Source organism: Biomphalaria glabrata, chromosome 9 (assembly GCF_947242115.1).
Source record: "Biomphalaria glabrata chromosome 9, xgBioGlab47.1, whole genome shotgun sequence".
Lineage (NCBI taxonomy): Eukaryota > Metazoa > Mollusca > Gastropoda > Planorbidae > Biomphalaria > Biomphalaria glabrata.
The window spans coordinates 46,223,600-46,247,392 of record NC_074719.1 but is presented as its reverse complement, the minus strand read 5'-3'; the positions used below and the strand labels follow the sequence as shown (position 1 = coordinate 46,247,392).

Sequence of the window (23,793 nt, the reverse complement as noted above, 5' to 3'; positions counted from 1 at the left end):
ATATGGAGTAATCAGTTCGCTAAGGTACAAGGGCATCTCATTGTTATATATACACTGATGACAAGTGTGGCGACAATGTAATCGATTCTCGCTTTCACGGGAAGCCAATGGAGCGTGCGCAAGAGCGTAGTAGCAGAATCTTGTCTTGTTTTTTTAAGGACTCTTCGAGCGGCGTTGTTCTGTATACGTTGCAGCTTGGCTATTTTGTCATCAGGTATACCTGCTAGCACAGCGTTGCAGTAGTCAAGGCGGGAGAGTATGAATGCCACAGCTAGCGTTTTTGTTGACTCTGTTGTTAAATATGGTCGGATCTGGCCTAATATATATATCTGGCTTATTACCATGTTCCACAAAACAAAACAAATATTTAAAAAATTCACTTTTTAGTTTCTTTGGCTTTCCCCTTTCATAAGCCTACAAATTTTAAATGTCAATGTACCAATACCAACAGATTTTCTACACTTTTCGGACGTTTTGGCTGGCGGATGAAACCTCATTGTGGGCCGTATTTTGGGTATCACTGCTATTTATAAATACAACTCCATAATTATATCTAAATACTGAGACAGAACTCTTAACAACATTACAGAAAGTCTATTTGGCCAACGTTCACATGAGTTTTATTTCCACATTATTGAATGTCATCATCAGAGAAAACAGCATAACAAAAGCCATCAAACACTCACATCACCAAGAAATAATAAAAGAGAAATATTTTGTCTAGTTCATCCCAGTGTGTGGTCTTCTTCAATAAATATGAGGTAACTAGCACTTATAAAGTTTAGATGTCTATGAGTAATTAGATTACTTCCCTTGAATAAAAAAAAAATATTGTTGAATACTATTAGAACAAGTTGGGAAGATAAAAGCAAATGATCCAGTCCACAGTAGACAAATGTAGTACAAACACACTACTGTCATTTAAAAAAACAAAGTTTGATATAAAGTTGGTCAAAAACTGCATGACTACATTGTTCAATGTAAACAGGAAGCATGTATTACAAGGATATGAAAATGTAATAATTTATTAAAAGATATCTCTGTAACCTGTTTACTCCAATGAACATTTCCTTTTCAGTACAAAATATATTTATTCATAATTCTTCAATCCTAAGCAATGAAGCTTTTACATAATGTTACGACAGTACATGTCTAGGCTTGGTCCTGATGTATTTTTTCCCCATTTCTGTTAACATTCTATAAAGTTCGATATTTTATAAAAATTACATCAGTAACTGTTAAACAAGTGTAACATCTGACTGCAACTTTAAATTCCAATTTTCACATTATAAAAATGTAGCAAGTACATAAAAAAAAATCTGATAATATCTCTGGTTAGAGTCACCCAATTAAAAACAACTTAAGAACATCATCATAAATAAATGTTTAATTAAACCTAATGCATTCAGGAAAGTTCAGTTTTGGAAACAATGAGGCACACACACAGATAGGAGATATCAAGAGATACATAAAATAAAATGTTCACACTTGTATAATAAGTTTAGATCTAAATGTCTAAGACAAAAACACTTTCCAGACATTCCACATTCACATCAACAATGAGTCCCAAGTCACGAGTCAATCATGTGGTGTTATGCAGTAAAAATAAAAAAACCTAAGCGGTAGTGCACTATGTCTACATAAGCTTGAGTAATGTCTGTATAGAGTTGGTCACAGTCTCTAGTTGACCTTTCAACTCTGACATCTGCAACAAAGAGAACACAAGTTTTAATATGAACACTAAATATAAAACATATACATAACTGTTGAGTCCCCATGTCAAGACAATACTCTAGAGCAGTGGTCTTCAACCTTTGTTGGCCTACCGCCCCCTTTTCGAATTTTTTCTTTACAAACATTCACCAGCGCCCCCCTCTAAGAAAAACAGTTATAAAGAAGCGTGAGAAGGCAAATTTGAACAAAATATCATCTATTTATTAATTTTTATGTTGTCAATAACACTTATCCCGCTTGGGAGACGACCGCATGCCAAAGGCGATTGTTGTGAACTCCTTGGCCTATGAGTGACGAGCTTTGAGGAGGACTGAGTTACAGAGGTGCCCCCATCCACCGTGAGCGCTATAAAGATTTATTCAGGCGCCATTTCGCTCTCACTGGCATAGAGGAAAGTACCTGGCAGCATTCTCTGGCAGCAGATAGCCTCTGAGAGAAACAGTTCGAGAGCTCTTACAAAAACTGCGGGACAAACATTTGATACTCAAAGAAAAGCCAGCATACAACGGCTTTGTCGGCATAAAATTCGGGAAAATATGTAGGTTGCAGTTGGGTTTGCTTAGTTATGTGAACTGGACTCAGCCGTAATCTTCGTAATTAAAGGCAAAAACAGGCAATATTATCATTATGCAAAAATTATGTCAAATAATTTGCAGTGATTACACACAAAAATTAATTGTAAAGACTTTCTTTCAAATCCTAAGAATAGTCTCCTTTAAAATTTTGGAATATTAGGGCCTACTGTATTTAGGTTTAATTGTAAATTTAGTTTTAATTTTTAATATAAATATTATTATTGCTGAATTCACTACAAAATGAAATTAAGCTATTGGTAACCTTGTGCCTCCTGCAGTCTGACAATATTAGAAATTTCAAGCTTTAAGTTAGCCAAAGCAAGGCGAAGGTCTCCTCTAGTGGGTACATCTAGTCTCTTTCTTTGCTTATTCATTAACTTTGTTACCCACTAAATCTAGGTTACCCATGTATGTTGAAAAGCTAAAACATAATTCTAATTTCGACCACAGTTTTGGAATTTTACTGAAACATTTAAATGCAGCCACATCTCTGTTGTGCCTCCAGGGGCGTAGCTGGGAATTTCCATCGTTTGGGGTCCAGGGGGCTTGACATCTTTGGAGGTTGATGCATTTTGCGTAATATTTAATTTAATTAATTAAAAAAGCAATAATTTGGGCCCCCTTTAAATGGGGGCCCGGGGGATTTTCAATTTCCCCCCTCACCCCCTCCCCACCCCAGCTACGCCACTGTGTGCCTCCTATGTTTACATTCTTTTTACTGAAGACATAGTTTTGTAAATCTATTTTTTCTTGCAACTCAATTTGAACGTCAGTAACAGATGGTTAATAATTGTCATTTATTATCATCTGAAAATGCCATCAAAGTAGAACTTACTTTTTTTTCTAGTGGCAATTCACTAAATCTCAAGGAAATATTACATGACATCCCAGTGAGTTTTCGTAAAAATATTTAATCAATGTTTTAAGTTTTTAAAAAGTTAAATTATTCTATTAAATGTTACCTTTAATGTTATTTGCAATTAATATTTTAATATCAATATATTAACATATCTAATCTATAATCTAAAAGGTGTATTACCTAGTTTGTTTCTCAAATCTTAAACGTTTATACGCGCATGATCCAAGGACAATAAATACACTTCAATCACGGTAAAAGAGTAAGAATTTAAAAATAGAAAATGGGATTCCTGAACTCATTTTCTAACGCTGTTTCTAGAAGCAAGTTAACTATAATTTGTCTATATTTAGTTTCCCAGCTTAAATGTTGAAGAATTTTTTAATTTGTTCTCTTTCAGAGCACCTTTAGTTTCTTCTTTCCGCCTTTATGCCCAGCGCCCCCTTACCGCCCCATTTTGTGCCCAGCGCCCCCCTACCACCCTTTTGGCTCTTAGTGCCCCCCAAAATCTCAAAAACGCCCCCTTGGGGGCGATATCGCCCCCGTTGAAGACCACTGCTCTAGAGGGTCTCAGCCCACGTCACTTCACTAGTGCTTTTTGTTATCTTTAAATGTTGGATCAACTTTCCAGGCCAATAGTCATAGACTAGTCTACCTCACCTCTCCGATGATTCATGGACTAGTCTACCCCAACTCTCTGATGATTCATGGACTAATCTACCCCAAATCTCTGATGATTCATGGACTAGTCTACTACACCTCTCTGATGATTCATGGACTAGTCTACCTCAACTCTCTGATGATTCATGGACTAGTCTACCTCAACTCTCTGATGATTCATGGACTAGTCTACCTCAACTCTCTGATGATTCATGGACTAGTCTACCTCAACTCTCTGATGATTCATGGACTAGTCTACCTCAACTCTCAGATGATTCATGGACTAGTCTACCTCAACTCTCTGATGATTCATGGACTAGTCTACCTCAACTCTCTGATGATTCATGGACTAGTCTACCTCACCTCTTTGATGATTCACAGACTAGTCTAACTCAACTCTCTGATGATTCATGGACTAATCTACCTCAACTCTCTGATGATTCATGGACTAGTCTACCTCAACTCTGTGATGATTCATGGACTAGTCTACCTCAACTCTCTGATGATTCATGGACTAGTCTACCTCAACTCTCTGATGATTCATGGACTAGTCTACCTCAACTCTCTGATGATTCATGGACTAGTCTACCCCAACTCTCTGATGATTCATAGACTAGTCTACCTCAACTCTCTGATGATTCATGGACTAGTCTACCTCAACTCTCTGATGATTCATGGACTAGTCTACCTCACCTCTCTGATGATTCACAGACTAGTCTAACTCAACTCTCTGATGATTCATGGACTAATCTACCTCAACTCTCTGATGATTCATGGACTAGTCTACCTCAACTCTGTGATGATTCATGGACTAGTCTACCTCAACTCTCTGATGATTCATGGACTAGTCTACCTCAACTCTCTGATGATTCATGGACTAGTCTACCTTACCTCTCTGATGATTCATGGACTAGTCTACCTCAACTCTCCGCGGATCACACTTTCAACAGTTTGACCAAGACCAACATTAAACAGGCCAACAATGATTGTTCTCAGTTTGACAGACTCAAGACTAATTGGCAGTAAAATTGTTCAACTCTCTGTGGCTCACACCCTTGTCAGGCCAATTATTTCAATGTCCAATTTGTTTAGGAAGATTTTTTCTTATGTCCAATAATGTAATGTAAAATTTGTTTAGGAAGATTTTTTCTTATGTCCAATAATGTTAAATGTAAAATTTGTTTAGGAAGATTTTTTCTTCTTTCATCTTTAACATTTTTAGCAATGTAGATCTCAGCTGAAATTCATTTAACAGATAATGTCTTTGAAGAAAACAAATAACAAATGAACTTTGGATAAAATGACCTTTCAACTCTGAGACCTGAAACAAAGAGAGCTCAGCCATTGGGTGATTTATTTATTGTATTTTCCATACAATTTACAATTCTGTTATATTTTAGGATATGCTTTAGCGGTATGGAAAATAAATTAATTTTAACCTTTTATGCTTCAGTGCCCACACCCACACCCAAGCTGGAAAGAGTGGGACATTTACAAAATGAAATCTACAAATATTCAAAGTGGAAAAAAATTCAAATCATCAGAGCTAATCATCAGCAAATAGCTTACATGAAGTTAAACTGAATAAGTGAATGCAATGATGATGTTTGACACCTAATTATTGTAAATGGAAGAAAATCTAAATCAGCTCTTCAAGAACCAAATCATCATCATCATCATCAAACTCCATTTGAGTGAGGGCTTGAGAGGCTCAAATCCTCTCATTCAAAAGCCCTGGACAGAAACCCTGCTGTCTTGCGTAGTGCATAGGGGCCTACATGTTGCCATACAGGTCAAGAATTTTTGGCTTCCCAGACCTGTCGAGATGGAGATCAGCAAGTCTGGGGCAGTCAAACAGAAATCAAGAACCAAATAGAAATATGAAGTCAATCTTATAAATAAACACTTTTTTTTTTTTTACCTTTTCTTCATTCTTAAATCTGACATCTTCGGGGACTTTAGATAAATAGTCAGGCATTTTAGTTGCATCTTCCAGCTTGGCCAAAGATTTCTTCAAGTTATCTTTCTTGGTCTCCATCTTGTCTTTTTCTTTGGGAATGTCAATTTGGCCCTTGAATTGAAACATAAGACAATAATAATATTAAATACATAATATTAAATACATATTACAGATAAAGGGAAGAAACAAATAGTGTAAATTAGCCATATCTATAGTGTAACTTCAGTTAGCCATATCTATAGTGTAACTTCAGTTAGCCATATCTATAGTGTAACTTAAGTTAGCCATATCTATAGTGTAACTTCAGTTAGCCATATCTGGCAATGACTAGGACTTAGTTGACCAAAATTAGCTGAAATCTTGTCAGTTAGCAAAAAAAAGTAACAGCCTTCTAGAATCAAGACCTTTTTTACATTATGATTACAATTAGATAACGAACTAGTTCCTAACTGAAATAACCATACCCAACCTTTTATTATATTTGCTTTTGCTATTAACAGAAGCTGCTCAGATTGCAAGCAAGAATCAAGTTTAAATATTAAAGATGATAATAATTTTAGGGGCAAGATCCCATTACTTTTACAAGTAGAAGTTTTTACTCATAGGCCTGGTCTAGCTTTTTGAAACAAGATTATGGAGGGTGGTATAAAAATGAGTTGTCAAAAATAAAAATGTCTAGATTAATAATCTTGTCTCCCTCTTCTCTGATTAATGCACTAGAGACTATTTTGAGAGTTTTATACAAAATACCAGTGGCCTAATAGCTCAGAACAAGTCATCAAAAAAACAAAAACAGGGTAGACTTTTGTTTACCTTGAGCATGATGTGGGTCTCACACTTTGAGGACACAGCCATCACAGCACAACCTGCAGGGGGCTCCTCCTCATTGACCATGAAAGTGATCTGACTAGCGTTGCCCATGGTGGAAATAACATTCTCAAAGGACTTGAGCATCTGGACCACTTCAATTTCTGAGCACTTCAGGTAAACTGAAATACAACAATGGATTCAGAGAGTCAGTACCACACAACTAGAGACTCACAGACCTAGAGACTTATACATCTGACTAGTTCATCTGACTGGCTCTTTGTTCACAGTTAAATTCTTACACTGTCTAAAAAAACTTATTTATTTAGAGATTTTCATGCTAAAAAAAAACAATGTCAAGGACACTAAATTCGATGTCACTGTTGCCAAGTATTAAAAAAAAAAAGAATTGATGTATGATTTCACCAATATATCTCAATGTGTGGCTGTTGATACTCGTATCAAATCCATAGAACAGCTAGTTAGTTGCACAGTTGTTTCTACAATAGTTATCAGTCAGAGAGCGAACGTCCAATGCTTTCTCTACGCTGAAATTATTTTGTGTTCTAAACAGAAGAGCTAAGAGGATGAGTAAAAACTGTCATACGCTTTATAAAAACATACTATAACACTTTATTCTGTACACCAGATACACCCAAAAATCTGGCCATTTATAGTTTTTATGCCAGGTATGAAAAACTTCAATAGGATATAAAAGTGTTGTTTTTTATCTACAGAGAACTTATAAGACAAGAGTTATGAGGGCTGGAATTTAAACTCATGTCTTGGGGCTAAATATATTTGTAAAACTACAACAGGTACCAATGATGAAACAAACAAACCAAGGTATCTATGAGGAGAAAACAGAGGTAAAAAAACAAAACAAAGTAGAACCTTACCTTCAACTTTGGCCTTGGGTGGCAACTGATACTCTGACCTGACAGATCTGATACTCTTGACAATGTTCTGAACAAACTCCACATGATACTCAAGAGCTGGATTATGAGGTATGGCCTAGACTCGATAGATGTAAAACAAAAGACATATTATACTTCTACCAGAGGAGAGGTCTTGGAAGAAATGAATTAGTGTGCAAATCCATTAAAAGTTGTGGTATAATCAATACTCAGAAGTGAATCCCAACAGCTACTTAACAATAAACAAAAATAATTCTCCAAAATGTTCTTGAAGTAAAATAGTTTCTTCTTGGCAAAGAAAATATGTCATCTGTTTACAAATAACTTTCTATCTACTCTCTACCCTAAAACATGTTTTTGTTTAAACATAACTTCTTTGGTTCTAGATTATAATAAACTGAATACATAAATCTACATCCAACTCCTACTAGCAATGTAGCCTGACTTCAAAAGTTATGGAAGGTGTTGAGTACCTGACATGTTTCTGGGTATGGAGTGATACAAATACTGGGCGGTGCATCAGGCTTCCTTCGAGGTAATCTCTGGAAGAGTTCTTCTGTTAAGAAAGGCATGGCAGGGTGAAGCAGTCTAAGTCCAGCATCCAGACATGTGTAGAGGACATTGCGACACAGAGTGATGGCCTCAGTGTTGGATCCATTGATTACTGGTTTGATACACTCCTAAATACATTGTAAGAAAAACAAAACAATTTTGATTTAGGTGTCAAATGAATAGAACCAGAATTAACTCTAAACTAGTTTGCCATTATAAATATATACATATGTATATAAATAATATATCTTATATGTACTGGTAAATATATATATATTTTTCCAACAGACATAGGTATTAAGGCTAAGGGTACCCCTTTCAGTCAGACCTTATGATCTATAGAGCTGATCATGTAGAACTCATCTGTTTATGAGGGTGTAATGTATCCAGCCCAATAACCAACCACCTTTGCTTTCCCCAACTAATGTCAGATACCCATTCAAGTGGTGGCATCTTAAAAATCCCAAAATTACAATTTCGAGTCTTTAACGGGATTCAAACTTAGGACTCCTCCGTTCAGAAGCCAAGCACTTTACCACACAGCTACCAAGGCCCCAAGAAACATCAATGCCAAACCTTATAAACTCTGTGAATGCAATCAAAGATTTAACAAGCCTGAATGCACTCACCAGGTACCAGTCACAAAGCTCATACAACCAAAAGTTGTAGATGGCTGTAGTCATGGTAGGAAACTCAAAATTCTCCATCCCTTCATTACAAAGTTTGATGGCTTGCGACAGTCGACTGAGTATCCACAAATCCATCAGACTTTCTTTGCCTGTCAACTAGAAAAAACAACAACATTTGTGACTAGGGAATTCTTATGTTTTAAAGAATTAAATTTTTTTTTTTTTGGATTAAAATGAATGTTTTCAAACAAACTTGTAAACAGACTAACACGATTGTTTAATATGACCTGTCAGCCAAATTTTTGATGAGCTAATACAATCAGTACTATCATCTACTATCTAGGTCAACAGTTTCTGGCCAATTAGGTCTCTCAAGTATTACATAAGTTTCAAACCTAAGACTTCATAAATCATGAACTCAGCTACTGTGATAGATTAAACCAGATAATTTTGTAATTGAACTTCTTATATAGTAAATGTTTGGTTTTCACTCTTTTTTTTATTCACTAGCCATTGTTATTGAAATAAACTTAAATATATATTTAAATTAAAATATAAAATCAAGTAAACATTTTTTTGCTAAAAATTTGTCATATTTCTAAAATACACATTTTAGGATTGATTCTAAACAAGCAAAATATAAAGCTTATCTGCAAAAATCACTGCCACATCTTTCAATACTGTAAAGGAGTAGCTCCCCTTTTCTATATAAAAATTAATTGATTACCACTAATTGATTCATTTTTCATTTTTGGTTGATTCATGTGTTGTCATTGACTTGATCAGAGAAAAAAAACTTATACAAAATTTGTACCAGACTGACGGAACAAGTTAATTTAAGCTTTATAAAATGATAAGCGGATTGACAAAATTCTTTGTCTTTCATTTTGTTTAATTTCATCTCTGTTTCAGAGTAAACATATTTAGATTGCTAAATACGTAAGATTGATCCCAATTAAGACTGCCTCATGATAGTGAACAGTGTTTAGTGACATCACTATTGCTTTGTCATAAAAGTGTTGGCTTCATAGTGTTGGTCAGCTTAGAAAGAAAAGTTTCTAAAAAGTTTTTTTTACTCTTTTCAAAGAATCAAAAGGTTTAACCAATTTATGCCATGAAGATTTTTTTTTTCTACTAATTATGCAGGGGAAGTCTTCATTTATTATTTTTTTACTAATAGTCTACCACTACCAAACTGTTATTGAAAGAATCAGTTCAGTGTTAACACAAAATTAAATGAGTTCTGACAAATGTTTCCCAGATATATCTATGATATTCAAAGCATGGTGGGAAGAATGAAAACAAACAAGCAAAAAGTGAAATATAATAATGTAAAGGAGAACTATGACAATGTTGTAGTGATGACTTTTGTTATAATAACAATAGTGCTCATTTTACTGTTGATTATGTTGGAGAGGTGAAAGTCTTAGGGCAGGAGGGGCTAGTTAGCCTTAGCTGGCAAGACTACCTAGGAAAAGGAAAACTCGAATTCAAACCGTTGCTGCTTTGCAGCTATACCCAAACACAGGAAAGGCTTCCGGCGTCAACCCTAAACAAAAAATCAGGAGCCGGCGACCCTTAGACAGTTAGCAGAAATTAGCAACTGTATCAGCACTTGCTGTTCCTTTGGATACATCAGCTGTGTTGAGAGGGGGGAACTGCTGTGTGGGCAACATTGTTCTGACCACAGCTAATGCCCAGGCATTCATCTCATTTCCATGAGATGATCCATAGCCCACTTCGCGACTGAAGGAAGCCATACTAGAGGTGAAAGCCTAACAAGGTCTGTTTCTAAACTCACATGAAACTCTGGGTAAGGCTGGAAGTTCTCTCCAAGACTGCCCAATGCAAACTTGGTGGCATTCCAAAGTTTATTGCAGAAGAACCTGTAGCCTTGAACTCTCATGACATCAAGGTTCATGTCACGACCTAGTTGGCAAAGATTAAAAGTAGCTTATAAAAAAAAAGTAACTAACTATAACTTTAACTTTGTACCTTTCTCTTTGCCAGTTACATTACACATTTAGAGTAAATACTTGTTACAAATATGTAAAGATTCTAAATTTCCAACATGATTTCTTTACTAACTTTTGCAACTTTTTAAATGTGTAATCACTAATTAGTAGATAATTAAAATTCTCTATTTTAACAGACTATCACACCTTTTTGTGGATAATTATAACATTGCCAGATAAACAAATTATAAAATTATCTTAACATAAAGGAATAATGTACAAATAAAACCCAGTACCTTGAGCTGTATAAGAAATGAGAGCAAATCTAAGGGCATCAACTCCACACTCTGGGATACCATTAGGATAATCCACTTTCTGGAAGAAAATAAAAAAATATTTTACAAACATCATTTGTACTATAAAACATATATTCATTAGACTATTTGTGCAACAATCTATATGGATAAGTATTCAAAAGCCTATATGTGCAACATTCTATATGTATCAACATCATAAAACTATAAATGCAAAATTTTAAATGGTCAAGTATTCAAATCCCTATATGTGCAACTATCTATGTGTATATACATCGTAAGACTAGTAATGCAACATTTTATAAAGACAAGTATTTAAAAGACTTATTATCCAACATTATATATGAATAATTATTCAAAAGACTATGCAATGCACCTCTACATTACAGTACTTGACTATGCCAGCACATTGTTGAGACAACTAGTGCTACAAGGTGTAGTGATATAATATTATAATATTGCGGAGTTAAATAAAAGTTAAGTCCAACAAACCTGGCCTTCGATAGCTCTCTTGATCTCGCTCCTATCCAAATTATATTCATTCAGTTTTTGGTTCAGATCCTGTGTTGATTGAAAGACGATACAGTTATGTAAAACACCAGAGTTTGAAGGTAAAATGTCTATTAAAAAAGATATTACAAAGAGAGTTTGTGTTCTCACTGAAACTCAGAGGCAGCTTCTGACAAGTCAGCCTATGAGTCTGAAATGCAGGTAGACAACAGGTTTCAACACATTCAGCATGAATCTCAGAAAATGGCATTTCCTGTGCAGCTATTTTAAAACTTAGACATTGTGGTGCCAAAAAAATGAATACGTTTGGTTGACGCCAATAAATGCAAGAGTAAAGTTGCAGAGAGAGTGGTAAAAAAAGTGGGGCAGGCTGAGACCCATGAAACATGGTTTGAATGATTATTATGTTGAGATGCTTTAGACGGAAATAAAAAAAAAAGGCAAGTTAAAATAACGAAGGGCCGTGAAGAGCATGGTGCCAGGACATACGCGCTGTTATCAGCAGGTGCCTTGGGTGGCTTAGACATTCACAGAATGCCACAAAGGTCAACTCTCACAAGACATTCTGTATGGTGATCTAACAGAAGGCAGGAGAGATTCAGGTTGATCACTTTTAAGGTACACTGATGTATGCAAACACTATATGAAACTCTTCAAAATTGACACCAACTGTTGGGAAAATGAGGCAATAGATAAATCCAGCTGGAGAGCAAGCCTAATGAAACTTAAGGAAGTGTCCTCGATTTAAGATGGCGTACACCCCAGAAGCAGAAAGAAGTATGAAAGTGCAACAGTGTCTGGTGATTACAGTGAGATGCCCAGCGAGGGACCACAGTTGTGCATCAAGAATCAGCCTCTTCAGTCACTCAAGACATAGAATGCCACAGAACAGATGTTTTAGAAAAGAGATGGGCAAGAAAGAATGAAAAATGGAAATATGACTTCTACCTGACAACTGAAAGAATGTTATGCATCAAGAATCAGCCACAAAATGCCACAGAACAGATGTTTTAGAAAAGAGATGGGCAAGAAAGAATGAACAATGGAAATATGACTTCTATCTGACAGTTGAAAGAATGTTATGCATCAAGAATCAGCCACAGAATGCCACAGAACAGATGTTTTAGAAAAGAGATGGGCAAGAAAGAATGAAAAATGGAAATATGACTTCTACCAGACAATTGAAAGAATGTTATGCATCAAGAATCAGCCACAGAATGCCACGGAACAGATGTTTTAGAAAAGAGATGGGCAAGAAAGAATGAAAAATTGAAATATGACTTCTACCTGACAGTTGAAAGAATGTTCATAAGAAATTTGTTTACACTTGGTTTGCAGTCTCAATCAACAGGAAGATTTTTTAAAAAATTTGTTAAAAGTTTATTTGTGATAATGGTCTTCAGAACGATATTCAAAAAGAATCTAGTCATATTTCTGTTATAATAACCAAGTGTAACAATTAAAAGTAAAACTTCACACAGACTTAAACTAGAAAAATTCATTGATAATACTTTCAGTATTCAAATTTTAATTTTATCAAAAGCTCAGAAATTATCCAAGAATTCTATTTTTTTATTGAAAAAAACACCACACTGATATATTAGTGATGAGAGCCTAGACCTACTTCTAGTGTGATGAGAGCCTAGACCTACTTTTAGTGTGATGAGAGCCTAGACCTACCTCTAATGTGATACCCAGAATGACATCCACAGGGTCAACAATGTTTCCTAATGACTTGCTCATCTTGCGCCCATGAGCATCACGGACCATGGCATGAAGGTACACCTGGGCGACGAGAGTAAAAAAACAGATTCCATTCTTATTTACATCAGGCACATTTACCACATCACCATTTACATAAATCAATATAACCTTACACACAAAAAAAATTTACAAATCAGTATACAGGCTTACATCTTTGAAAGGTAGCTTGTCTGTTAAGGTCAAGGCCAATTGAACCATCCTGGCCACCCAGAAGAACAGAATGTCATGGCCAGTTTCTAGGAGTGTGTTAGGGAAATACAGCTGGTAGTCTTCTGTCTGTTGGCAGAGAAAAACACACAAATACATTTTAAAATGTCATCAAATGAAACACACAAATACATTCAACAATGTCATCAAATGAAATACATTCTCACTCATGATTTTGTTTTAAATACAATAACTAAAAAAAAAATCATCACATTTATTGCTGGAAAGTAATATGTCATAAAAAGTCCTTCATGAAAACAATTGAATTGAGAGCAAAAGATTCAAGGGGTGCTGTATATCACAGCATCTATATTGTTATTGTACAGTAGTTACGCTGAGGTTGTCTATTGCAGTCAAACTGAATTTCCATTTGATTGGATCAATAAAAATTATCTTATCTTATAATAAGCTGGATGAAGCCCCTAGTTTGGGTGTAATTGCTTTAGCCAGTTCTTGCCCATTATGTTGAAACTTCTTTTAAGTACCATAACACAAGCTATTATCCTAACACATCTCACATAACACAAACTATTATCCTAACACATCTTACATAACACAAACTATTATCCTAACACATCTTACATAACACAAACTATTATCCTAACACATCTTACATAACACAAACTATTATCCTAACACATCTTACATAACACAAACTATTATCCTAACACATCTCACATAACACAAACTATTATCCCAACACATCTTACATAACACAAACTATTATCCTAACACATCTCACATAACACAAACTATTATCCCAACACATCTCACATAACACAAACTATTATCCCAACACATCTTACATAACACAAACTATTATCCCAACACATCTTACATTCTCTGGCCAGCCAAAAACAGACATTGGGAAGAATCCTGAAGAGAACCACGTGTCCAGAACGTCCTCATCTGAAACCAAGAAATTTGACAAAATCTTAAGAATCTATTTGCCATTGTAGAAATTACAATAATAAAAATAAAAAAAAAATAAATAAATAATTTGTTAAAAAGAAATTCATCATTCTAAATAAGTTATGTTCATAAAATATCGATGATCAATGGAACACATCTGATTTCTAGCAGCTAAATATTGTGATAAAGGAGTTGGCTTGACATAAATAATTTATATTTTGCAGAATACCTTCTTTCCATTAAATTATATTTTTATATTTTTATCCATTTTAACATTAAATACTATTTTAAGAATGAAAATATTGTATTATTATTTTGTTTATTTCTTAATTAACCACAATTTTTGCTTTTTCATAATATCTCGTACACTAGTGAAATGTCAAACAGAATGAACTTCAATTTTAATATTCTTTGCCTAGATTTTATTTTTTAAAATGTTTTTATTTCAAATTTGAACACAATAATAATGGATTCATAGAAATTAAAATCAATTTGTACTTTCATTTCCTTCTGTAGGCCATCAACATATTTAGTTCTTAGACCTGCACTAACATTTAGGTCACAGTTACATTTTTCCTTCTGTAGGCCATGAACAAATTTAGTTCTTTGACCTGAACTAACATTTAGGTCACAGTTGAAATAAAATACAGCAAACACAAACCTTGACGCAGAGAGATTTTGCCGACATCGACACCAAATTTCTTTGCAGCTGCCTCTTTGGCCTCCTCTTCGGTGCGCCCAGAGACCCAGTAGTGGCCATCAATGTCCTGGCACACACAAAAAAAAAATATTTAATATTATAGCCAACAAATTATTTTAAACTGAGCCCTTATTAGATGTTTGAAAACCTATACCCAGAGACATACTGCCATTTATTTTTTTAAACTAAATTTTGAAGAAAGATCTGTAAAAGAAATTTTTCTTACCTGGCCAGGTGTCTGACCCTCCACGGTCACAAAGTATGCTGGGATACGATGGCCCCACCAAAGTTGTCTTGAGATACACCAATCTCTGATCAAAAGAAAAAAAATTCAATTTTTCATTTCTGTCAAATAAACATTATGACAATGTCTGAATGTATAAAAATGTTACATTATATCAGTTTTCTTGATGTGATTTCAAATCTATTTAAACGATTGCCACTTAATGATTACTTTTGGTCACAACAGAAGTTTCAGAGAGAAAATCAGCAGTACCAAATTAAAACAAAATGTGAGCAAAATACTTTAGTAGCTAACTTTACCAAAGATTCAATTTTTCAAAATCTGGTATGTAACCTTAAGATTATATTATACTGTACAATGGCATGAAAAACATTTTAAAGAATCTTTTCCCACACTACTTAGTTTACGAGATCAGTTTTGCCAACTTAAGTATCGGTTTATGTATCATCATTACAAACTCTTTCTCTCTGTAATTATTTTTCTTCTTCTTCGTTCTCATTGTTATGTTGGAGTGTTCAGATGACTAGACCAATACATGAGATGAACTGTGCAGTGGTTTCCAAATCAGGGAGCTCTCCATATAGTTTTCTTTCTATTGGGGTGTTTTGGGGCCAGTATCTTATACAGGCCTCTTGGTAAAGAGGGCAGTTTTGGAGGACGTGGTCGGCATTCTCTGGTGATATTCCACATGGGCAGATTTCACTGGTTCCAATTTTGAGCTTCAGGTACATGTGTTGTCACATTCTGTTGTGTCCGGTCCTGAGTCGAAAGATTAGAAATTGGTCTTGTCGGGATAGCTTATAGTAAGAGTCATCTTTCTTGTGATTTGGATGAGAGCTCGTCCATTTCTCATTTATTATATTTACAATTAATTTCTTCAATTCTTCTGGATAGAGTGCAGAGTTTATTTGTGAGTTAGTTCTCCCACTCTTGGCGAGTGTGTCTCTGTAATTATTTTTTCACGTTTTGAAGGAATTCTTCATTTAGCTCATAACTATTTTACTAAAATGTTTTATGATTAAGCTTCAATAACTTTGCCGTTGGTTATCAGAAAATGTTTTATAATGTTTTATTTGCTAATAGAATTAAAGGGGAATGCATGCTCTTTTTATATAGCACAAAGTCAAGTTCATCAAAAAAATAAAATTTAATGAGATCTAATCAACGATGGTATCGTCAATTAGGAGAGAAAGAGTTAAGTCCTGTAGGTAAGGTTCTGGCTTGAAAAATTCTTCTATAATATAGAAATATGGTAGGAAAGAAAGTTTTAAATTTCTTCTTATGTATTAAGACCCCCCCCCCCCCCTGACATTAACACCCCCCCCCCTTTACCTTGTGTTCTCTAGCCAGGAGTACCAAGTCTTCTTGAACATGTCAGGAATGATGCGCAGCTCTCCCTCCTGGACAGCCTTCACGGCCCTGGCAGACATATCTTTGACATCCACATACCACTGCGGCTTCAGAAGTGGCTCAATCACATCCTTAGAGCGACTGCAAATAATGGGTGCAGTTTAAAAAAAAACTATTATCACATCCATGAACAAACTATAGGACACACTGTCTAGAGAAGAAAAGAAAGATAAAGCCCCCAAAGGAGAGACTTTCTAGTAGGGAGTGCTAACAGAAAATGTGGTACTGGAGCACAGCCACCAAGAGAACAAGAATGCCCTGTCAATGATTTAGATATTCCTTCTGGCATGACAACTCTAACATCTTTCCACCTAACTATGGAGCCCTACAGAAGATCTGAAAGTGACAGCAGACTTCATAGCAGCCACAGGTCTTATGAAGAAAATATAGTATAGTTCCTCTTTCAGACCTTGTGATCTATAGGGCAGATGATGTAAAGGTCATCTGTTTCTATGGCTGATGGTTAACAAGGGTGTCATGTGGCAAGCACAACGACCAACAGCCTTTACTTTCCCCAACTTTATTTAGGTGCCCTTTAGACTTGGGGGTATCAGAAAAATCCTGAAATTAAAAGTCTTCACTGAGATTCCAACCCGGGACCTCTCGGTTCAGCAGCCAAGTGCCTTACCCCTAAGCTTCCAGGGCCATAATAATCTAATCAATCAAGCAAAAAAAAAAAAAGAGAAAAAGTTTTCAAATTAAAATTTGTACCACATGAAATACAGCCGTAAAGCCCAATGTCCTGGGTTTTTAAAACCATTACTCTGGTAAAAAAGGCAATATGTACTTCTTGCTTCCAGATTAAAGCAGAGGGAAAAAAATCCCAACAAGAACTGAAGTTCACATGCAAAATGTTAGGGCTAAAATGTAAAATGTTTGTTCAAATTTTTATGACGGTCATTTCTTGGCCAGCAAAGTGACTAAAAATGTGTACTTCCCTAACTAATGTTAGGTACTTGTACTAATTCCAGTTAAACCTCTACCTCTCAAAAGAGGACATAACTAACTTACTAGCAAGGAAAAAAAAATAGAATAGCAAAATAAAATGACAAAATAAAAGTACATTAACTTAGTCTTAGTGGTCACATGACTTTCATACAATCTACTACAATTAGGTTCAAATTGGTCATGTGTGAAATGTGGCTTCTAACTGTCGTCTCAATAGTTCCAAGTTGGAACCACCCCCTATGCCACCCTCTCCTTCTGTCCTGCTGGATGTTTGGGCTAGGATGTACAGTAATAAGGTTCATATATAAAGGAGCATCCGAAAACAAGTTTATTTTAAACCTGCGACTATCACACTTCTTACAATCAGTGACACCAATAGTCCATCTGTATTCATTGTTGATTTTAATTATTCAATTAAGAAAATGTGAATATCAAACCATGTTTGTAATCAAAACTTGTTTTTGTGTTTTGCCAAAACAATCTGTTCCCCGCTGGTAACTAGCGCAATGAATTGATGGGGCTTTGAGACTGGTTCAATAAAACATTTTCCAATACACTTTTTTTTTCAAATGTATCAAGGGGCAGCACTCAATGCATTCCTACCTGCATGTTGGCACAACCATAGGGTTGTCTTTCGTTCCCCGGTACAGACCCAATTCTTTGAGTTCCTCCAACACAGCCTTCCTGGCGTCAAACCTCTTCATACCCTGAACACAGAAGAAAAAAAACAACACACCTTTGTTTAAACATGCTTATTGAGTTTAGTTTGTGATGAAGCAAATAGTTCAGAAGAAAATTCAATTTTGGTCTTATCTGGTAAGGAACTAAAGATGTACCTGTTACCTGGCATGGTGAAGCCATCAATACCTGCAGTACTTCAGTGGTTCTAAATTCAGTACTCGCGCAACTATTTAGACCACTCATTTCTACTGTGGCACCATGTCAAAGCTTTTTTTTTTCTCTAGAGAACACTGAGTCCTCAGGGCTTGACTGATAGACATAGTGACATTAAAGGGAACAAAAAAGGTGGGGAACCACTGCCCTGCATGATAGACTTGTGAGAACTATCTTTAGGTCTCAGTGAGTTGTACATTGTTTCTCCTGACATCGAAACCTTTTTGCAATACACGTACAAGCTATCTTTACCCCACGAGTAAATGACCTATAATCATTATTTGTGGAGGCACTGTGGCTTAGTGGTCAAGCGCTTGGCTTCTGAACCGGGTGTCCTGGGTTCGAATTCTGGGATTTTTTAATTTCAGGATCTTTGGGCGTATCTGAGTCCACCCAGATCTAATGGGTACTTGACATTAGTTGGGGAAAACTAAAGATGGTTTGTCGTGCTGGCCACATGACACCCTTTTTAACCATGGGCCACATATACAGATGACCTTTACACCATCTGCTCTATAGATCGCAGGGTCCTGAGAGGGGAAATTTACTCTAACTTTGAATCATCATAAGGTCGACTCATAGAATGACCACGATTCATCTCCTGAAGCTTTGAACGAGATGAATGCCTGGGCACTGGTTCAGAATGTTGACGACCAGGTCCACACATCAATGTCCACCTCTCCACAATGTCCACCTCTCCACAATGTCCCCTCTCCACAATGTCCACCTCTCCACAATGTCCACCTCTCCACAATGTCCACCTCTCCACAATGTCCACCTCTCCAGCTGATGTGTCCAAAAGGGAAGTCGATACAGTTCGACGGGTGCAAGGTCCGGTAGCACTTTGTGCTGGCAAACTGCCTAAGGGTCACCGGCTACTGATTTTGCTCAGGGTTGACTCCCGTAGCCTTCCAAGTTTGGATATAGCCACAAGGCAACAGCGGGTCTGATTCAAGTAGTCGCCTACCAAAGTAAACGAGCCCCTCCTGCCCGAAGCTTAAAGGGTTCAGGCGCCATCCACTTAAAAGAAAGAGGCAGGTATTTCAGTTTCACTCAGACATATAGCTAATTACTTTCTTTGACATATATTTTTAAATTAAGAAGAAGGGGAGATAAGAGGCCAGGGGAGCGAATAGCATTAAACGCTAACAAACAATTGAAGCGCGTACAACAAATTTGTCGAAATCCTTAAATATAAAATATTTGAGTTTGTGTACATAAATACACTTACAGTAAAAATGTTTGTTTCTAAAATGTTTTACATGTTTCGGAAGTTGAAGATAGTTTACTTCCTAGTCCAAACCTCCCGCAGGACGACGGGGGATGGGAGCGGGCAGGGTTTGAACCATCGACCGTCGATAAATCCGAACGACAGTCCAGCGCGCAAACCGCACGACCAGGCAGCCATCCATCAGTAGATGGATGAATGTGAGTGTTTCCAATACTACTGCACCATATAAGACTGTTAATACTTGTTTCGAATAGAGCATTGTACATTATTTAATATTGAATATGCAACTACAAAAAAACGTGTGACCTAGATCTTATTTATACATGACAGTAATGACAATGTCTTCCTATAAGATGTATCTTATCTTATCTTATATAATACAGACGTTACTTCAAAAAAAGAAGATGATTACGTCCTACGCGTCATGCATATTAACCAATGACTTCAATTCTGCCAAGTCACTGGTTTTCCTGGCTAGCTCAGGGCTCATGTATAGATCTAGATCTAGTGCAAGCCTAGATCTAGTAGGTCTACTAAATAATATCAATTAGTGAATTGTTGTAATATACTTTTTTTTTTTTTTTTACTTCAAGATGCCCAGATCGAGACCGACTATTTTCGTATGTTGAAATTACAATGAAATCAACGAGGCCATTAATGTAAAACAACACAAGCGCGTGGCACAGAAGAACTACGAAACAACCCCGCCCCCCATTCTTCGGAGAAAGAAATGGCCGATTGCGAATTCGGATAGCAAGAGCGTTTTTAGAATTTGAGATCTGTTCTATAATAAAAGCCCCAACGACAGGCGCTAAAAAATTACATACGCAGTTAACATGGTGGAGCATATATATTTTACTACTAACATACTAGAATGGTTACAGTTGCTAATGTATCACAAAATTACACGTGGTTGTGTGTTTGCGTATTTTCACAAAACAGTTGGTGATAGAAACTCAACAGCAACAACACACACACAAAACCACGCAGGGAAAAAAAAACAACAACTTCAAAACGTAACCTGAGTAAACAGACTCTGATATCACAAAGACTTGTATTTGCTTTGATTGGTCTATCAAAGACCACGTGGTCTACAACATAATCTCGAAACCAGCTGGTTTCAGATGAAACAGATTTATCGTCTAATTATGATGCATGTGTGTATGAAAAACTTTCACAAAAAAAAATAATGGTGTTAATGTTGGTTGACTAATGATGTTTTAGTGCAGATAATATTGCTAACTGCTGTATTAGGAGACTCCTAGCCACGGAATCGAGATGCCATTGTGGTATCCTAGGTGTCAGCTATAAAGAATTTAGAAAGCATCACAATGGGTCTCGCGATGACCTGCTTATCTTAGAAAACACAAACTTAAACTCAATAGTCATATCACGAGGTCTTTGGGACTAGTAAAAGCCTCCCTTCAAAGAACAGAACCAGGAAAATAAGAGGCAGAGAAAACGACATGATGACAATATTAAATGATGGACAGGTCTGTCATTGTAAGAGATTTTAGTCAGGGCGAAAGAGAGGCATGGAGAAAGACGGTCCACAGATCATATGTGGTGCCCCAACGGTCCAAAAGACTAGGCATGGGTAATGGCGAATATCCATACACCAACTACAGCCCTTCCACTGATTTCTAAAAACAAAAATCATATTTGTTATTATCTGATTGTTGGTTAGCCCAATTCTCTGAAGCTAGAATGTTTTTTTTTTTTTTATGCTTAGATCTAAAAACTACAAAGAAATACAAAAATATTCCGGTGTGGATTATTTTAAAACACATTAAGTGTCTGAGTCACTCAAGGACAGACTGGCAACGGTAAATGAGCGCTTCGTAAACTAGACAAATGACGTCATCGCTTTTTGATGATCTTTTAAAGAAAGAAAATCAAACAGACGGCAGAAATTGCATACGTGTGCTTGGGCTTTAATCTCCAAGCCAAAACGGTTGAACACATTGACGTGTATACTAGACTGCATTGCTCGTCTGCACACTTGAGGTTGTAGCCACGCAATTATTTCCAGTGGAATAGAGGAGATCTTCATGGCCTACATCGTTCACTCACAATTCAGGCCACACAAAATGAAACGACACCAGTAGTGGGTAACAGAATGCATTTCAGAATCCGTTTTAAATTAACAATTAATAACATCATCTTATCTTAGACATTACAAAACGTTCCTTTAAAAAAAAAAAGAGATGATAAACACGTCCTATGCGTATCCACGTATTATTCTTGTCGTGAATGTTAAACAGAGACACTTAATCTAAGTCATTGGTTCTTCGGTCTGGTTCACGCAACCCGTACTATAATGGCACCACGAAGGAAACAGCCCCACGGTTTAAGAATGATTGTCTTATTCTGTCAAGGTGGGTTTCACAGGTTTAGCTTGTGGATAATGTAATTGGCCGGGTTACCCACCTCAACAAGGACAATGTGCATGTTAATGTTGAACTTGTTAAAGGTTAAACATGGCCAACAATCGTTTAACAATAAAACCTTTAATACTGAAATATGAGCTTGGAACTTTTTGGTTACAAAGTGCAGACGAGAAACAGAGTGCGCAAAGGTTGATGACAACAAGCCAAGGTTTTTTTCCCTCCTTTTTTTTTCTCTTAAAAAAAAAGTTTCCCTTGACCTTTTTAAAATAGTAGATCAAGGTCACGCTGTCTATGATATTCGAAAGTCAGCATCGTAACAAAAACGATTACTAGATCTAGAATTAGGACATGACCTGATCTAAGGAATAAGTAAAATGTATCCATGAGTATATATAAAATATATATCTTTCCTTTGCAACGTAACAAGCGACTAAAGAAGCCACTCCTCGATAAACATGCATGGTCACAACTTGTGTATTTAAAAACAACAAGAGGTCGCATGTATATAAATAAAAGTAATGATGATAATGTTTATTACCCATGAGAAAATTAGTCTTAAAATGTGTGCATTAAAAATACATTATAACTATAGAAACAAAATATACATTCACAAAGGTTTCAGTGATGTTTACATCAGATAGATCTGTTCAATGCTTTGATTGCCAGGGGAACAAAGGAGTTTTTGTGTCTGTTTTGTATCGGTGTAAACGGCTCTTGAATCACCTTGGTGATGGGGTAAAATTTCAAAATCCTGACCCAGAGGGTGCTTTTTTTTTATATTTCATATTGCAAAATCTTTCCAGCCAATGTTTCTCTCAAACAGATGCCCGGATGGATTTTGTTTACTGCCAATGACTTTAGTAGCAACAGTTTATTTTCATTTTTAATCTAGATAGATTGGGATCAGCTAGATACGACACAGTGGCGTCGCTTGGAATTAGCCATCATTTGGGGGCCTCGTTAGGGGCCCCTGCATTTTGACATGCGACATCATGACACGAGATAAAGGCCTAAAATTTAATATTTAAATAAAAAAAAAATTTCGAACACTCATTTGGGGGCCCCCTTCAAGTGGGGCCCGGGGGATTTTCAAATTCCACCTACATCCTCCACCATAGCTACGCCACTGGTACGACATGATTCTTTTAACCAACTTCTCCCTATTGTGCGCTGAAAGCTATGACATAGGCGTGTAAACAGAACAAACAGACTGGAGTGATACATCGGACCACGTGACCAACAGAAATACAAAACAGTATCTAGACAAAAGAGTCCAGTCAGTTCAACACTAAGGGACAGTGAGGACAAGGGAGATAATAACAAGCGGAAACAAAATGCGGACGTAGCCAGTACGTGAACTGGTGACCAAGTTTGTATAACAGGCTACATGTATACAGTAAGATCATAAAGCACCCCCCCCCCCCTTTTTTTTTTTAAATTGGGAAAACTCTCAGTTACCCATCCCTACCACCCTTTTCAACAACCAAAGTTTTGTACATGGTTTTTCAATGTCTGGATGACCTCCACCCTAGCCTGGGGATAATAAAATAATTTTAGTCCGGGGTGTGCGTGCTGTGGAGGGGGGACCGGTGAAATAGCCTATTCAAAGTCAAGAGCCCGTAAC

At 36.3% G+C, this 23,793-nt stretch overlaps 1 protein-coding gene across 3 annotated transcripts in view; it reads right to left on the bottom strand.

Moving 5' to 3' along the window:
- Positions 1-603: 603 nt before the first annotated feature.
- The window catches only part of LOC106071845 (valine--tRNA ligase-like), a 71,289-nt gene continuing 48,099 nt past the window's right edge, over positions 604-23,793 (bottom strand). For all 3 annotated transcript variants that reach the window (XM_056040760.1, XM_056040761.1, XM_056040763.1), the window contains exons 12-27: positions 18,258-18,361; positions 16,629-16,787; positions 15,279-15,363; positions 15,014-15,119; positions 14,279-14,349; positions 13,384-13,509; positions 13,150-13,254; positions 11,452-11,520; positions 10,942-11,020; positions 10,492-10,619; positions 8,691-8,846; positions 7,983-8,189; positions 7,492-7,606; positions 6,599-6,774; positions 5,747-5,896; positions 604-1,705 (exon numbers count right to left, since the gene is read on the bottom strand). In XM_056040760.1, coding sequence (XP_055896735.1) covers positions 1,637-1,705; positions 5,747-5,896; positions 6,599-6,774; positions 7,492-7,606; positions 7,983-8,189; positions 8,691-8,846; positions 10,492-10,619; positions 10,942-11,020; positions 11,452-11,520; positions 13,150-13,254; positions 13,384-13,509; positions 14,279-14,349; positions 15,014-15,119; positions 15,279-15,363; positions 16,629-16,787; positions 18,258-18,361 — 1,905 coding nt within the window. In that variant the 3' untranslated portion in view covers positions 604-1,636. The remainder of the gene's footprint in view (positions 1,706-5,746; positions 5,897-6,598; positions 6,775-7,491; positions 7,607-7,982; positions 8,190-8,690; positions 8,847-10,491; positions 10,620-10,941; positions 11,021-11,451; positions 11,521-13,149; positions 13,255-13,383; positions 13,510-14,278; positions 14,350-15,013; positions 15,120-15,278; positions 15,364-16,628; positions 16,788-18,257; positions 18,362-23,793) is intronic.